This window comes from Pleurodeles waltl, chromosome 9, assembly GCF_031143425.1.
Source record: "Pleurodeles waltl isolate 20211129_DDA chromosome 9, aPleWal1.hap1.20221129, whole genome shotgun sequence".
Lineage (NCBI taxonomy): Eukaryota > Metazoa > Chordata > Amphibia > Caudata > Salamandridae > Pleurodeles > Pleurodeles waltl.
This window is the reverse complement of record NC_090448.1, coordinates 19,743,018-19,760,543: the sequence shown is the minus strand read 5'-3', so window position 1 is coordinate 19,760,543 and position 17,526 is coordinate 19,743,018. Positions and strand designations below refer to the sequence as shown.

The 17,526-nt window shown below is 43.2% G+C and overlaps 1 protein-coding gene across 1 annotated transcript in view; it reads right to left on the bottom strand.

Annotated features, from left to right (window-relative positions):
• Positions 1-17,526, bottom strand: part of LOC138258855 (coiled-coil domain-containing protein 3-like) — a 136,634-nt gene that overhangs the window by 38,695 nt on the left and 80,413 nt on the right. The window contains exon 2 of the mRNA XM_069206147.1: positions 5,099-5,273. Within this exon, the coding sequence (XP_069062248.1) occupies positions 5,099-5,273 (175 nt within the window). The remainder of the gene's footprint in view (positions 1-5,098; positions 5,274-17,526) is intronic.

Sequence of the window (17,526 nt, the reverse complement as noted above, 5' to 3'; positions counted from 1 at the left end):
TGCTGTGCAGTCTAGATTCATTTCTTGGGGACTTTGATGTGTGCTGTTGAATCCTGATTTACTCCTTGGGGGCTGTGATGTGTGCTGTGCAATCTAGATTCACTCCTTGGGGCCTGGATGTTTGCTGTGCAGTGTAGATTCACTCCTTGGGGACTGTGAAGTGTGCTCTGTAGGTTAGAATCACTCCTTGGGGCATGTGAAGTGTGCTGTTCAGTCTAGAGTCACTCCTGGGGGGCTGTGCTGTGTGCTGTCTAGATTCACTCTTTGGGGACTGTGATGTATGCTCTGTAGTTTAGATTCATTCCTTGAGGAATGTGATGTGCGCTGTGCAGTCTAGATTCACTCCTTGGTGGCCAGTGATGTGTGTTGGTGCAGTCTAGATTCTCTCTTTGGGGCCTGCAATGTGTGCTGCGCAATCTAGATCCACTCCCTGTGGTCAGTGCAGTGCGCTGGTGCAGTGTAGATTCACTCATTTGGGAATTGTGATGTGTGCTGTGCAGTCTAGATTCACTCTTTGGGTTCAGTGCAGTGTGCTGGTGCAGTCTAGACACACTGCTTGGGGCCTGTGATGTGTGCCCTGCGGTCTAGATTTAGTCCTTGGGGACTGTCATGTGTGCTGTTCAGTCTAGATTCAATCCTTGGGGTGTGTTGTTCAGTCTGGAGTCAGTCCTTGGGGCCTGTGACATGTTCTGGTGCAGTCTAGATTCAATCCTTGGGGCCTGCCACGTGTGCTGTGCAGTCTAGACTCACTTCTTGGGGCCTGTGATGTGTGCTGGTGTAGTCCAGATTTGCTCTTTGGGGCCTGTGATGTGCGCTGGTGCCATTTAAGGTCAAGCCTTGTGGTCTGTGATGTGAGCTGTGCAGTCTAAATTCACTCTTTGAGACTGTGATATGGACTGGTGCAGTCTAGATTCACTCCTTGGGGCCTGTGATGTGCGCTGTGCAGTCTAGATTCACTCCTATGGGCCTGTGATTTATGTTCTGTAGTTTAGATTCACTCCTTGGGGTTTGTGATGTGCGATGTTCAGCCTAGATTCACTCCTTGGGACCTGAGATGTGTGCAGTGTAGTCTAGATTCACTCCTGGGGGGCTGTGATGTGTGCTGTGCAGTCTAGATTCACTCTTTGGGGACTCTGATGTATGCGCTGTAGGTTAGATTCACCCTTTGGGGCCTGTGGTGTGTGCTGTTCAGTCCTGATAAACTCCTTGAGGACTGCGTTGTCTGCTGTGCAGTCTGTGATGTGTGCTGTTCAGTCTAGATTCACTCCTTGGGGCCTGTGATGTGTGCTGTGCAGTCTAGATTCATTTCTTGGGGACTTTGATGTGTGCTGTTGAATCCTGATTTACTCCTTGGGGGCTCTGATGTGTGCTGTGCAATCTAGATTCACTCCTTGGGGCCTGGATGTTTGCTGTGCAGTGTAGATTCACTCCTTGGGGACTGTGAAGTGTGCTCTGTAGGTTAGAATCACTCCTTGGGGCATGTGAAGTGTGCTGTTCAGTCTAGAGTCACTCCTGGGGGGCTGTGCTGTGTGCTGTCTAGATTCACTCTTTGGGGACTGTGATGTATGCTCTGTAGTTTAGATTCATTCCTTGAGGAATGTGATGTGCGCTGTGCAGTCTAGATTCACTCCTTGGTGGTCAGTGATGTGTGTTGGTGAAGTCTAGATTCTCTCTTTGGGGCCTGCAATGTGTGCTGCGCAATCTAGATCCACTCCCTGTGGTCAGTGCAGTGCGCTGGTGCAGTGTAGATTCACTCATTTGGGCATTGTGATGTGTGCTGTGCAGTCTAGATTCACTCTTTGGGGTCAGTGCAGTGTGCTGGTGCAGTGTAGACACACTGCTTGGGGCCTGTGATGTGTGCCCTGCGGTCTAGATTTAGTCCTTGGGGACTGTCATGTGTGCTGTTCAGTCTAGATTCAATCCTTGGGGTGTGTTGTTCAGTCTGGAGTCAGTCCTTGGGGCCTGTGATATGTTCTGGTGCAGTCTAGATTCAATCCTTGGGGCCTGTCACGTGTGCTGTGCAGTCTAGACTCACTTCTTGGGGCCTGTGATGTGTGCTGGTGTAGTCCAGATTTGCTCTTTGGGGCCTGTGATGTGCGCTGGTGCCATTTAAGGTCAAGCCTTGTGGTCTGTGATGTGAGCTGTGCAGTCTAAATTCACTCTTTGAGACTGTGATGTGGACTGGTGCAGTGTAGATTCACTCCTTGGGGCCTGTGATGTGCGCTGTGCAGTCTAGATTCACTCCTATGGGCCTGTGATTTATGTTCTGTAGTTTATATTCACTCCTTGGGGTTTGTGATGTGCGATGTTCAGCCTAGATTCACTCCTTGGGACCTGAGATGTGTGCGGTGTAGTCTAGATTCACTCCTGGGGGGCTGTGATGTGTGCTGTGCAGTCTAGATTCACTCTTTGGGGACTGTGATGTATGTGCTGTAGGTTAGATTCACTCTTTGGGGCCTGTGGTGTGTGCTGTTCAGTCCTGATAAACTCCTTGAGGACTGCGTTGTCTGCTGTGCAGTCTGTGATGTGTGCTGTTCAGTCTAGATTCACTCCTTGGGGCCTGTGATGTGTGCTGTGCAGTCTAGATTCATTTCTTGGGGACTTTGATGTGTGCTGTTGAATCCTGATTTACTATTTGGGGGCTGTGATGTGTGCTGTGCAATCTAGATTCACTCCTTGGGGCCTGGATGTTTGCTGTGCAGTGTAGATTCACTCCTTGGGGACTGTGAAGTGTGCTGTGCAGTGTAGATTCACTCCTTGGGGACTGTGAAGTGTGCTCTGTAGGTTAGAATCACTCCTTGGGGCCTGTGATGTGCGCTGTGCAGTCTAGATTCACTCCTATGGGCCTGTGATTTATGTTCTGTAGTTTAGATTCACTCCTTGGGGTTTGTGATGTGCGATGTTCAGCCTAGATTCACTCCTTGGGAGCTGAGATGTGTGCGGTGTAGTCTAGATTCACTCCTGGGGGGCTGTGATGTGTGCTGGTCAGTCTAGATTCACTCTTTGGGGACTGTGATGTATGTGCTGTAGGTTAGATTCACTCTTTGGGGCCTGTGGTGTGTGCTGTTCAGTCCTGATAAACTCCTTGAGGACTGTGTTGTCTGCTGTGCAGTCTGTGATGTGTGCTGTTCAGTCTAGATTCACTCCTTGGGGCCTGTGATGTGTGCTGTGCAGTCTAGATTCATTTCTTGGGGACTTTGATGTGTGCTGTTGAATCCTGATTTACTCCTTGGGGGCTGTGATGTGTGCTGTGCAATCTAGATTCACTCCTTCTGGCTGGATGTTTGCTGTGCAGTGTAGATTCACTCCTTGGGGACTGTGAAGTGTGCTCTGTAGGTTAGAATCACTCCTTGGGGCATGTGAAGTGTGCTGTTCAGTCTAGAGTCACTCCTGGGGGGCTGTGCTGTGTGCTGTCTAGATTCACTCTTTGGGGACTGTGATGTATGCTCTGTAGTTTAGATTCATTCCTTGAGGAATGTGATGTGCGCTGTGCAGTCTAGATTCACTCCTTGGTGGTCAGTGATGTGTGCTGGTGTAGTCCAGATTTGCTCTTTGGGGCCTGTGATGTGCGCTGGTGCCATTTAAGGTCAAGCCTTGTGGTCTGTGATGTGAGCTGTGCAGTCTAAATTCACTCTTTGAGACTGTGATGTGGACTGGTGCAGTCTAGATTCACTCCTTGGGGCCTGTGATGTGCGCTGTGCAGTCTAGATTCACTCCTATGGGCCTGTGATTTATGTTCTGTAGTTTAGATTCACTCCTTGGGGTTTGTGATGTGCGATGTTCAGCCTAGATTCACTCCTTGGGACCTGAGATGTGTGGGGTAGTCTAGATTCACTCCTGGGGGGCTGTGATGTGTGCTGTGCAGTCTAGATTCACTCTTTGGGGACTGTGATGTATGCGCTGTAGGTTAGATTCACTCTTTGGGGCCTGTGGTGTGTGCTGTTCAGTCCTGATAAACTCCTTGAGGACTGTGTTGTCTGCTGTGCAGTCTGTGATGTGTGCTGTTCAGTCTAGATTCACTCCTTGGGGCCTGTGATGTGTGCTGTGCAGTCTAGATTCATTTCTTGGGGTCTGTGATATGTGCTGTGCAGTATAAATTAACGTGTTGGGGACTGTGCTGTGTGCTGTGCAGTCTAGATTCACTCCTTGGGGCTTGTGATGTTTACTGTGCAGTCTAGATTTACTCCTTGGGGACTGGGATGTGTGCTCTGTAGTTTGGATTCAATCCTTGGGGTCTGTGATGTGCGATGTTCAGCCTAGATTCACTCCTTGGGGCCTGTGATGTGTGCTGTGTAATCTAGATTCACTCATTGGTGTCTGTGATGTGTGCTGTTCAGTCTAGATTCACTGTTTGGGGCCTGTGATTTGTGCTATGAAGTCTAGATTCCCTCCTTGGGGCCTGTGATGTGTGCTCTGTAGTTTAGATTCACTCCTTGGGGCCTGTGATGAATGCTTTTCAGTCTAGAGTCAGTCCTTGGGGCCTTTGATGTGTGCTGTTCGGTCTAGATTCACTCCTGGGGGCCTGTGATGTGTGCTCTGTAGGTTAAATTCACTCTTTGGGGACTGTACTGTGTGCTCTGTAAGTTAGATTCACTCCTTGGGGCCTGTGATGTGTGCTGTTCAGTCTAGATTCACTCCTTGGGGCCTGTGATGTGTGCTGTGCAGTCTAGATTCACTCCTGGGGGCCTGTGATGTGTGCTCTGTAGGTTACATCCACTCCTGGGGGCCTGTGATGTGTGCTGTTCAGTCTAGATTCACTCCTTGGGGCCTGTGATGTGTGCTCTGCAGGTTCGATTCACTCCTTGGAGCCTGTGATGTGTGCTGTTCAGTCTAGATTCACTCCTGGGGGCCTGTGATGTGTGCTCTGTAGGTTACATTCACTCCTTGGGGCCTGTGATGTGTTGTGTGCTTCCTCATGCGTAGATTACTCATGGCTCACCCAGGTACCCCCATCTGAGGGCGTGTGATGACCCACAATACTCACCATATGGTCCTCCTGGACCTCCCAGTCTTGGGTGTACATGTGAGGTCCTGTACCAGAAGTACAATTGGAGAACTGGAAGAGGCTTGAGAACATCTAGTGGCCTACAATACCCACCCTGTGGTCCTCCTGGGCCTCCCAGTCCGGGGTGTAAATCTGGGGTTCCGTACCGGAAGTACAGTTGGAGAACTGGAAGAGGCTTGAGAACATCCGGTGATTCTCTGGGGAGTCCGGGAAAATGGCATCCTGGAAATTGACTCCGTGAGGAAGAAGATTGTAGTTCTCGTCCATTCTAGAGAGAAAAAATCAAGTTATGAGCATTTCCACCTGCACCTGAGCTTAAATCACTTGCATTCTCTCACTTCTAAAATTCAATCATATGTTTTCAGAGCTCCAAGCATTTTAATATTTTTATCAATTGATGTTTCTTTTTGTGAATGGACCAAGCGACCCGTTAGTCCTATCTATAACAACGCACGCATTGACAATATTTAGGACAGAGTATGCTATGGGCCTGATTACCAGTTGTTCTTTAATATCCGACCCATGCGTAAACCTCTTTTTGTGCACGGGTTCGGATTACGATGTATTATTTACTGCACCTGATAATTTTCAGATGTGTTAAATACCTCAACCTTCGTTAAATTTCAGCAGGTCAAAGGTGCCGAAAATGTAACAAGAAAAAGTATATAATACCAGTTAACAGACCCGATAAACAACATACCCAATGGCATCGTTATTTATCAGGTGTGATAAATTGCACCTCTACTCGTAATCAGGCCCTAAGTAGATAGAATATTACCACTTGGAGCAGAATAATATGGTACCGACAACTTTACACAACAGCTTGGATGTTTCTGATAGGAAGAGTTCTGTTTGTTCCACGTCATTCGCACACAAATGCCACTGATGGGTACTATATGTTGGTGGAGATGGAATGCTTAACCTTGCACACAAATATCTTACAGTTAATGCTTTAAAGAATGAGTGACCAAAATGCAATTATTTTTTGCTGACAACATATTAAGAAGATGCCATGATTTACCTTCTAATGGAACCCAGCTAAGCTGGAAAAGTTATGTGGAATTTTTGTTTCCAAATATCTCTTTGGTGGAGATTTCTATGAAGAATGGGATTCTGCAAGAGAGCAACACTTAACCCTTTTACGAGTTCTTGTGAAATTCTGATCCTACTAAGAGGAGTTCATGGTCGAATCAAGAGTATCAATTTTTGGGGAAAGCCATGCCTTCACATTTTTCTTAGGATGGTAAAAGCAGGTAGACTGTTTCCTGGGAGAAGCAGCCACAATGCTTGAAAACCTGTGCATAGCAATATGCACCGACTTCCTAGTTTGTTATTAATTTTAGTGATCAAAATCACAATGGTGCGATAACACTCCCAGTAGTTAACACAACCTACAGAATATGGGATTCTGGGTCTGGTAGTAACATATAAAGAGTTGTAAAGTCGGAGACTCCAATTTGTAATTTTCTTTATTTAAGATATAAGTACATTTAAAGCTTGACAAGACGAGCGCGGTAGTTGCGTGTGACTTCCGTCCCTTATCTCTCTTCTCTCCTTCAACCACCTCGAATCCGAATCTACATACGCCACTACCCGCGCGCTAATACATTCTAAACACGCGCTATCTAACCACGCGCTGAAACAATATATTAATAAAACCAACATATCAACATAACACATCTCCTCCTTTTTAAACAAATGAAAAGAGAAAGAAGGAAAGAAAAAAAAAAAGAAAAAAAAACACCCAAAAGGAAACATCCTAATAATATTATACAATATAATCGTTCAACCATTTTGGTTTAGATACAATTCTTTTACCAATACAAGTTGTCTCTACATTCTTACTGTCAACATTGGAAGAACTGCTTCTATTTATAGATTCAGCACATTCTTCCATATCCTTTGTAATACAATCTGAAACATCTTCCGAAACTCCTTCCTCCACACCTCGCTCCGGACTCCTTCTATACATATCATCCTCAACACTGTCACTCATACACGACTCCATTCCCAGATTATCATTCAATTTATTATTTTTCCTTACTCCAACCTCATCTAGGGAATCATTAGCATTCACTCTCTTATCAGGTTGGCCCTTAAACACCGCAATTCTTTTAAGGTTCCATACCTTTCCATCACTAAGAAGGACCGCATTACGTAAAGCTTTGCTTACTTGGATTGGCTCTGAGTATTGACTCTCACCCTTCTTTACTCTCCACGGTTTCTTCACTTTAACCCAACTACCTACATGAATTTCCACATTTTTTTTTGAACCTCTACTCTTGTCAAAAGTCTGTTTATAAGCCATATGTTTCCTCATGATGTGATCTCTCACTTCCTTAAAAGGCACTTTACACTCATCAACCTCCAACAACCACTCTGGATTGCATTTGGTTCTTGGTACTCTGCCTCTCATTAACTCGAAAGGAGACAAACCTAAAGCTTCATGATAGCCAGTCCTATAAGACCACAAAGTTTTGTAAATGTGAACTGACCAATCGTCCCCCTTCCTACATGCAATCTGAACAGCATTTTTCATAACCCTATTAAATCTTTCAATCATTCCGTTTCCACTTGGGTTGTATAAAGATGTCGTTCCATGCCTAATTCCTAGTCTTTCAAAATAATTCTTCATCAAAGCAGACGTAAATTGCACTCCATTGTCACTGATAATCTGCACCGGTAAACCTTCTTCCACAAAAGTACTGTCCATAAATGTTAAAACCTCAGAAGAGTCCACCCTGTCCACAATTTTCACAACCGGCCATCTTGAGAAAATATCAATCATAGCAATAATATACCTTCCAGGATTCCCAATAGGACCCATGATGTCAATAGCAACAGTATGCCATGGCTTACTGGGAATGCTAGGTTCACACATATTAGGTTTTAAAGTATTCAAAGTCTTATCTGAATTTGCACAAATGACACAATCCCTCACAACTCTTTCAGCTTGAACATCAATTCCAGGCCACCAATACCATCTCTTCACCCTTTGTTTTGTTTTAACTATGCCACAGTGATTTTCATGACATAACTTTAAAATCATACTCCTAAGTGCTTTCGGTGGTACACCTTTATCCCCTCTAAAAATAGTCCCTTGAACATATGACAGTTCACATCTCACCTCCCAAAACTGTTTAAGCACTTTTGAAACTTTGGACTTGTTGGGCCATCCTTTCATCACACACTCCGACAATGATTGTAAATCCTTATCCTTAGAATATTCTTCCTTCCTTACTTCTTCCTTTATGCTTATACCATCTTCACCATGAACTAAAGCCACTTGTAACTCCTCTCCTTCGCCAACATCACACTCCAAGATCTCAGTAGGCATTCTAGACAAGTAATCTGCCAACACATTACTTTTTCCAGGAACATATTCAATTACATAAATAAAATCATGCAAACGCATAGACATCCTGGCAATCCTCGCTGAAGCTTTACACATTCCTTCAGTGGTCAATAATTTCACAAGCGGTTTATGATCAGTACGTAAAGTGCATTCCTTACCCCACACAAACGATCTATAATGTTCGAATGCCCAAACACATGCCAGTGTTTCCTTCTCTATCACCGAAAATTTTTCTTCATTCGGTGATAACGCACGAGAAGCATAAGCAATTATAACCTCCTTCCCAGTAGTATCAATTTGTGTTAGCACACCACCTAATCCTTTATTGCTGGCATCCACAGTTACTACATTCGTACGTTCAGGATCAAAACTACTCAAAATGGGTGCACGCGCTATTGCTTTTTTTACATTATCAAACTCCATTTCACATTCACACGTCCAAATGAACTTAACATGGTTTTTCAACAATTGTCTGATATTGTACACCATGCCAGAGAATCCCTTCACAAATTTCGCATAAAACTCCACCATTCCTAAAAATGACCTAATATCCTCTTTGCACGTGGGATGTGGAGAATTAAGAATGGCATCCACCAGCTTAGGCTTCATGGTTACACCATTCCCACATAACACATGACCTAGATAATTTACAGATTGCACCCCAAACTTACACTTTGAGTGTTCCACAGTTAATCCTTTTTTTTCCAAAGTGCCTAAAACCTCCTTCAACACTGCGTCATGCTCCTTCCTGTCCTTTCCAAACAATAAAATATCATCTTGGAAACACTTCACATTAGAATGTTTCCCAAATAACTGATGAATAATCCTCTGGAAAATAGCAGCTGCTGAAGCCAACCCGAACGGTAATCTTTTATATTGGAAACATCCCACAGGAGTAATAAAAGCAGTATATTTCTTACTTGCTTCACTTAGTTTAATCTGATGATATGCTGCAGATAAATCTATGGTGGAAAACCATTTCGCCCCCTTAATCAAAGTCAACATCTCTGAAATTTTAGGTAAAGGAAATGTATCCACTACAATGTTTTTGTTCAGATGACGCAAATCTATGCATAATCGAATCTTCCCATTTGTGCGTTTAGCTACTACTATAGGAGAAATCCATTCGGAAGACTCGATTGGTTCAATGATCTCTGCTTCAACCAATTTATCTAATTCTCTTTCTACTTCACTCCTAACTAAAATGGGAATATTCCTTACTTTATGTATCTTTGGACTTGCGTTAGTTTTAAGAACAATACAGTGTTCAAAACCATCCAACACACCAATTTTTACACTAAAAACGTTTGGAAAATTCTTAAACATTTCATTTGCAATGCACTCCCCTTCATCCACAACCATGACTGGTTCTGGACTATTAGGATCAAGAGTTATATGTAAATCACCCTGATCTTTCCAACCTAAAACTGAAGGTCCCTTCTTTGCTACATATAATTTCCCCACAGATTTTCTGTTTTTAAAAACAAATGTAAGTTCCCTGAAACCCAACAATTCTACTGTATTTTCTCTCCAGAAAATCCTTCCGGGCTAACATCTGGTTTTCGTAGATTACTACCTATTTTTCCTACAAATTTCGACTTCCATACTCCTTCACTAATGATGGTAAAAGGTGAACCTGATTCAACATAAACTTGAATCTCAACTCCTCCAATGTGCATTGAGCATACTGGTTTCTTCTTTTTGCTGATAGACTCTTCCTGAACATTGAATACGAACATTTGATTTTTACTTAAACACTTGCTGTCCTGTCTAATTTTATTGACTTTACTCTCATCCTCACTAGAATTATCACTCACTCCATCCACATACTTCACATTAGTATTTTTCTTTTTCTTTTTACACACTTTAGCAAAATGCCCTATAACCCCACACGCCGCACACTTCTGTTTTAATGCTGGACAATATTTGTGAAAAGCTAAATGAGAAGTGCTATCACAACGGTAACACCTTTGACCATTATACTTAATTGCATGCTGGTTCTTCTCATTTTCATTCCTAGTTCTACCTGATCCTTTATCTTTTACTTTGTTTACTGTATCTTCTCTAATATCACTATACTCTGTTTTAACTGCTTTCGCACTACGACTAGACAACTCAGCTTTCCTAACAATAGCTAAAATATCATCCAACTCAGCATCCCCATTTATCCACAATCTTTCCTGAATCGCAGGGTCACGGATATGCATTACTACTTGGTCTCTAATTAACTGATTTTGCAAATGATCAAATTTACAATCATTAGCCAGAACTCTAAGCGCAGCTACATACTCATCCACAGTCTCATTACACTCTTGTTTCCTTTGAAAAAATGTGTATCTTAAAATGCCTATACACACTTCAGGTGCGAAATAATTATCAAATTCTTTCAACACATTCTCAAAAACTTTAGAGTCCTCGCTGCTGTTAATTTTCGTCATAGACTCAAATACTTTCAGTCCTTCTGGTCCAACAGAATGTAAAAATATTTTTTTCTTCCTTTCCGAACTCATTCTTCCTTCCTCGTCAATTGTCTCCAAGAAATTTAAAAAATACGATTTCCATTCCGTCCATTTCATACATGGACTTGCTCCTGCTGGCCAAAATGCTTGTGGAGGTTGAAGCAAAAATTGTTGTGTTGCCATTTCAATTATAGTAATGAAACCAAAATAAACTTGTATATAAAGTAATTATCCTATGAATAGAAGAAAGTTTCTTCTTCTTCTTCTTTTTTTTTTTATTTATAAATTTCACACTAATGTAAATCCCTTTTCATCTTGTATCCATATGTGAATATCCAGTATATAATTGTACTTGTTCCTCAATAAATATGTCAATTTTCTCGAACGTTGTATATCCTGCACTATTATCGTGCAAATTATATTTGAAATAACCAATAAATCATTCCGATTGCCAGTTCAAATGCTCTTTTTTATGAGCAAGGAGACGCCAAGATCCATTCCTCTAATCGACGTATACACGTCCGATCCCTGCTCTGCATCAGACGCTCGAGATGAGAACGTCAAGCACAGCTTGAAAGTCGCACTCTTAACGGTAAGCTCCCAAAATCTTCTCGTTAATAGTCCCCAAATACGACCTTTTATTCAAATACTCGCCTCGCCAAGCCTTCTTATGCACCTCTGGTAAACTCCGTCTTAATGTAAGATTGTACGCTCATCTTCCATCGGGAGCAAAACAAATCTTACCGTACTTCATCCACCATGTAATCCGTAGGTTCGTCTATGAAACTCGTCGCCACAATTGTAAAGTCGGAGACTCCAATTTGTAATTTTCTTTATTTAAGATATAAGTACATTTAAAGCTTGACAAGACGAGCGCGGTAGTTGCGTGTGACTTCCGTCCCTTATCTCTCTTCTCTCCTTCAACCACCTCGAATCCGAATCTACACACGCCACTACCCACGCGCTAATAAATTCTAAACATGCGCTAGCTAACCACGCGCTGAAACAATATATTAATAAAACCAACATATCAACATAACAAGAGTCCCATATAATGATACCTGTTATCATGACCTCACAGTTTTCTGGAAAGTTGTACAGAGCCATTTTCTTAGTGCTAGCTAGAAATATTTGTGATGTATATTGTCAAAAGTCACGATTGTCCTGCGGAACCTGTCAAGGGAAAAACTTCCAAAACTGACAAGTTGTGAGGTTTGTCAGAGATCTTCCTAGGAGTAAGGCACTTTTCATGATGCGAGTAGTCTGACTAACCTATGAGTGAGACATCTTCTCGTGATGTGAGTATTCTGAGAAACCAAAAAGTGAGGCATTTTTTCATGAAGGAAACATTCCGAGAAATCTAGGCGTGAGGCATCGTCTCATTATGTATTTCCTGTAACCTAGAAGTGAGGCATCTTCTTATGATGTCTCATGATATTGTGCAACAAACATAATTCAAAAGTATGATACAATTTCTTCAAAATTCAAAAAAGCGTATTTCCCTATCATGCAGAAGTGTTTCAACTCATTACATCAGACTGTACCACTACATAGACAGGTATTTATTAAAAGTGATAGTTTTGGAACAATTCATGGCTCACCTCCCAACAACAATGCCATTAGTGAACTAGAAGGCACGTCAGTAGTCATGTAAACTCTAAACATGGCCTAGATTCTTATTATAGATAAAGCACAATTACAGTCTGTTAAATCCCTCAGGACTGTCTTAAGGACCTCCAAGTAGGTGCTTGGAGATGAGTCTGCTATATGGTTAGTGGACATGGTTTTCATGTAATGCTATTGCAGTTTCAAACCTGTTCACTAAGGGCCTGGTGTAGAGTTCGGCAGACGGGTTACTCCTTCCCAAACATGATAGGGTATAGTGGAATCGTAATACAGTGGACAGGCTATCCCTATCCACCAGGAGACTGCTATGAATCCAATACTAGTGTCCAACATTGGAAGTATTACTATGCTTGAAATAAAGATAATGTTGATCCTTGAGTAAGACCTGTGTGTATTTGAATAGCTTGAGTAATTCGTGTTTTATGGATGCATTGCCTTCCATGCATTGACCAGCCTCAGGTCTATGAGTTTGTCTTGTGTCTCTTTCGTCATTTCCCTGAAGTGGCCCAGTTAGATATTGATCTGTCTAATGTAGTCTGTAGCACTGTATTAAAGTCTCTGCTTAGTGTTGTCAAAACGCTTTTGAATCCTGTGAGCGTTCTAGGAACCTTTCCCCAAATAACTAGTCCTGGGCTTAATTTGGTCCGTAAAGAGTTGCGATTGTGATCATTTCTCCTTTCAGCATTCCTTCTATCATCACATATCATCCTTTCCTGACTAAGAGGGTTTCTCTGTCCAGCATGTTTACATGTTTTGCTTGTAGTATGGCGGTGACACTGGTTTTGTTATGGGAATTGGAATGATATTTACATGTTTAGGGTTTGAATTGTAATCTGTCTTCATGTGGGTTTCTTGAAGTGTTATAACTTCTGCTTTATGAACTGCGAGGAAGGGCTTCCTTTCAGAAAGAGAATTAGGCCCCTTCACATTCAATGACAGGACAGGGAATGCGTTGTGTACCAATCAGTTGGCGTCCAAGGAACCAAAGCATTGTTTGTTGTGGATGGCTATGTGGCATATGCCACATAACATTCCCTCCTCCACCTATCCTTGCCTCCCCTCCCCCGAATGCCATCTAAAGTCTGTCCAGTAAGTACTCTCTACAGAGTGGGAGGGAACAGGAGGCTCTAAGTTCCCTTCCAAAGGTCTAAAACAAAATTATAAACCAAAACATGACCAAGCCTAAAGAAAAAACATAATGTAAGGATTCATTCCTCACCTATTCTTTGCCGCACGCGTGCTGTGTTGCCGCGGCTCCCTCCTCCAGCCCTGCGCCATGGATCGAGGACGTGGCAGCCTCCTCGCGCAGTGTCATGTTGTTTATTCCTTAGCACTTGTCAGGTTTTCCGACTGCTCAAAGGATTATGGGGCAAGTTTTCATGCTTTTTGACTTGCCAAAATGCTGCATATGGAAGAACTGTTATGTAATAAAACTTCCTAGAATTACCAATCAGAACCTCAGAGCCTTTATTGATGATGTTGGTTTCCATATTATTTTATTGTTTTCTTTACATTTTCTTATCCCAATCCAAGATGGCCAAACCTCTTCTTGAATGATGCCATGTCCTGCCTTCCACTATGAATGGAGCTCCATTGTGAAGTCCTGTTGTCTCACAATTTCTTCTGAACCTTTAGTCATTCACGGGACTCTGTGGATTCTTCGCACACTCTCCAGTTCCTGTAGTTATTCATGTTCTTCGCCCTGCTGTTTGGACTGATCAGCTAGAAGGTTTTTTTTTCTGGTTGCCAGTTTTTTTCTGCTTCTTGCTGGATTATTTTCTGGAGCATCGTTAGACATCCTGTTCCAGTCTGGCATTTGTTGCTGCCTCTGGTGATAAGCAGCCATTCTGTGAACTGAGAAGATTTTCCAAGCGCTTCCCAGAAGACCAGATCTTAACAATTCAACCCTCAGCAGGTTCATTACTGGTAGTACTGGGAGCGATAGACTGCCATCCACATTGGAGATATTAACATTCAGTGTTACATACGTGAAGCAAGTCATCAGGAACCTCTACTTCATCTGTATACTATGTAGTGTCAGATCTTACGTCCATCCCATCGTGATTGATCCATCGTGAACCTTCTTAGTGGGTGAGGGGATTGGCCCCTGGACCCATTTTCTCAACTCCTGCCTGCCTCGTGAATTCTGAGATTTGAGACTGGGTCCTAAAATGTCAAGCCCCTTGGCCACTGTTCCTGCATGGTATGACTTCCCCTCCATTGTGAAAGCCGGAGCACGAAGGAAGGTCCATCGGTATCTAACTTGGCATATTTTAAAGCATCTGTTGGGGTTTTCATCTTACATCGCTTTTCAAGGGAGGTTGGCAAAAGGTCCTGAAGCGGTGTGAGTGAGCCCCATTCATAGTGAATGAAAGACTTTGCCCTTGCCGCTTGGATAATTGACCCTTATTATAGACAACTGGAGAGTTTTCCAACTATGTCTCTTGGTCTCATGTTGGTCGTTTTGGATCTAGGACACATTCCGTGAGCTCCCTCATTCCTGATTGTTTTGTCTTCTTTTATCAGCAATATGTGGATGAACAAAGCTTGAATATAGGCAATAGTGTCCATTCCTTCTGCTTCTTCTGAAATGTTCTGAACATGTATGTTGTCCCTACATGTCCTTTTCTCTAAGTCTTCACATTTCAGCTGCAAGACGTCGACCTGGTTCTAAATTTTGAAGCTTGTCTGCATGAGCCCCCTGCTAATTCCCGTACCTCGTTCTCAATGTCCATCACTCCACTTCGTGGTTGGTATGTATCTTTGGGAGTGGACAAGATAGCTTCCTGGAGATATTTCGTTACCAACTGCAGCTCGACTTTAGAAGTCGGATTTCTATTCACGGCATAGTTCTTAAAGACTGGTCTTAAAATCTTTTTAGGCCATTCTGAATGCTGGTGTTAGATGCTGCTGCTTTGTCCTAGTACTGGATCATTCCACAAAGAGTCCAAACTTTGCCCCCATGCATTGCTGGGTCTGCGATTCTTCATGTAATGAGTTCTTAAGCACACCTCCGATGTCATCTGGTAGCCTTCTGGTTACTGTTGGCTTCTCAGGATGCTTTATAATGTTTACTAGATATCGCTCTGCAGTTTAGATCATGACCAGGGAATGCCATTGAGAGGGTCCCTGCAGAAGTTGGGGTAGCTTCTAATATTTCTTAAGCTGTGATAAGCCCCTGCACTGCATTTCAAAGGAAATGTACTTCCTTCCCTCCTGTTCTCATTGCATCTGCAGGGTGGATGTTTTCCATGTGTTGCAATCCAACTCACGAAGTTTGTTATGAGCATTTCACGTTCCTGCTTAATACAAAAAAAGACAGAAGGGCACCCATGGACATCACGTCCTTTGAAGTCATTCAAGCAGAGACATTTTAAGGTAGGGCAAAGTGGGCTCTGGCCCAGGGCCCCAGCCTTTCAGGGGGCCCCTAATAGAGCCAGTTCTTTTCTGGAGAGACTCTTGCCCTGATGACCCTAAATAATTCCTAAACAAATTGTTTTAAATACTGTTTTCCTTTGCTTTATTTACAACGTGGGTGATGTGTGAGTGTCTATTACAGACATTTTGCAGGTAAATGTGGATATGTTATATTATCCAGCAATAAAACAGTTTTGTTTAGATCAAATTAGGACCTCACATGTGGGAAACAGGAGGGGGTCACAGACATATTTGCAGTAACATTAGTGAGCTGCTGTTGTGTTACAATATTGAAAACACACATCACTATCCCTGAATATTAGATGTAAACACATTTAGGCCCAGATTTACGAAACGGGGCACTGCACCTAGTGCAGCTCCACTTTTCTTGCACCCCTTAGCTCCCCCTAATGCCACCATGTGTGCGCCGTATTTAAAATTTGGTGCACCATGGCGGTAGTCAGGGGGACTAGTGTCAAAAATGTTTACGCTAGTCCGGTTCTTTGCTGGATTAGCGTAAAAAATGATGATGCTAAACCTGCAAAGCACCCAGAGGCCCTTTAAACACAATAGGAGCCCTTTTGTGATGCCTGCACTTAGAAGGCGTTAAATAATGCTGATAAAAATGGCACAAAGGAATCTCAGAGATTCCTTTGTGCCATTTTTACGCCCCCCCCCCCCAGCGTTGGAACGACCCCCTTGCATACATTATGCCTGGCACAGGCATAATGTGGCGCAAGGGGTTACAAAGTGGCGCAATGCAAGCATTGCGCCACTTTGTAAATATGGCATGGTGTTTTTGCCCTTCGAACGACACATTAGCGTAACCAAAAGGACACTAATGTGGCATTGGAATGGCGCTGGGCCACCAGAAATTTGGGCCTTGCAATCGGAACCAGTGTGTCTGTGCGCTGTCTGTGACCTGGCCAAAGAGGTGAAATTGGATCATAAATTCAAAACTGTTCCTAACAGGGGTCCCAAAATACGCTTGGCCCAGGGCCCTCAAAATCCTGAAGATGTCCCTTCAAGTGCGTTGCGCCAGGGGATCGCGAGAAAATCCTGCTTCATGTAAGAGCTGCAGCTATAATTTGTTTGGAGGGAGCCTACATTTCTTACCACATCTGTGGAATTTTAAATAGGCCTGGGGGGCCACTAGTCCTCAGGTCTCTGAGTCAAAGGGGTTTGCTATCTTGTTAGGGTGGTCCACAAGGTGTGTTTATGGGCTTCCGACTTAGCCTACAGCCAACGCTTCCACCCAGCTGGTCAAGGCATGGGCATGTGGTGCAGTCGGCCGTAGTGCTGTGGAGGACAGTAGGTGGTCAGGGACGCAGAATGGTCATTAGGATTGGGGAGGTGTGAGCCTCAGATATTCCGCATGAAAGGGACCTAAGGGGCAGCAGAAAGGTAGAGAAAAGCGGATTAGTAGGGGTACTAAGAGAGAAAACACAACATTTTGTAAAATAACCAATATTTTTGAGAATTTAAAAAAAAAAGATGGAGTATGTGTGTGTTTTTTGTCTGTGTGGGTGTAAAAATTCCTAGTGAAATCTGACTGACATCTCAACTGAAAGCACTGGTGCTTAACTTGTTATCAAAAAATAAATTTAACAGGGGGTGTAACACCCCAAACACCCCCCTGAGGCCTCGCCCCTGCAGGTGGTAAG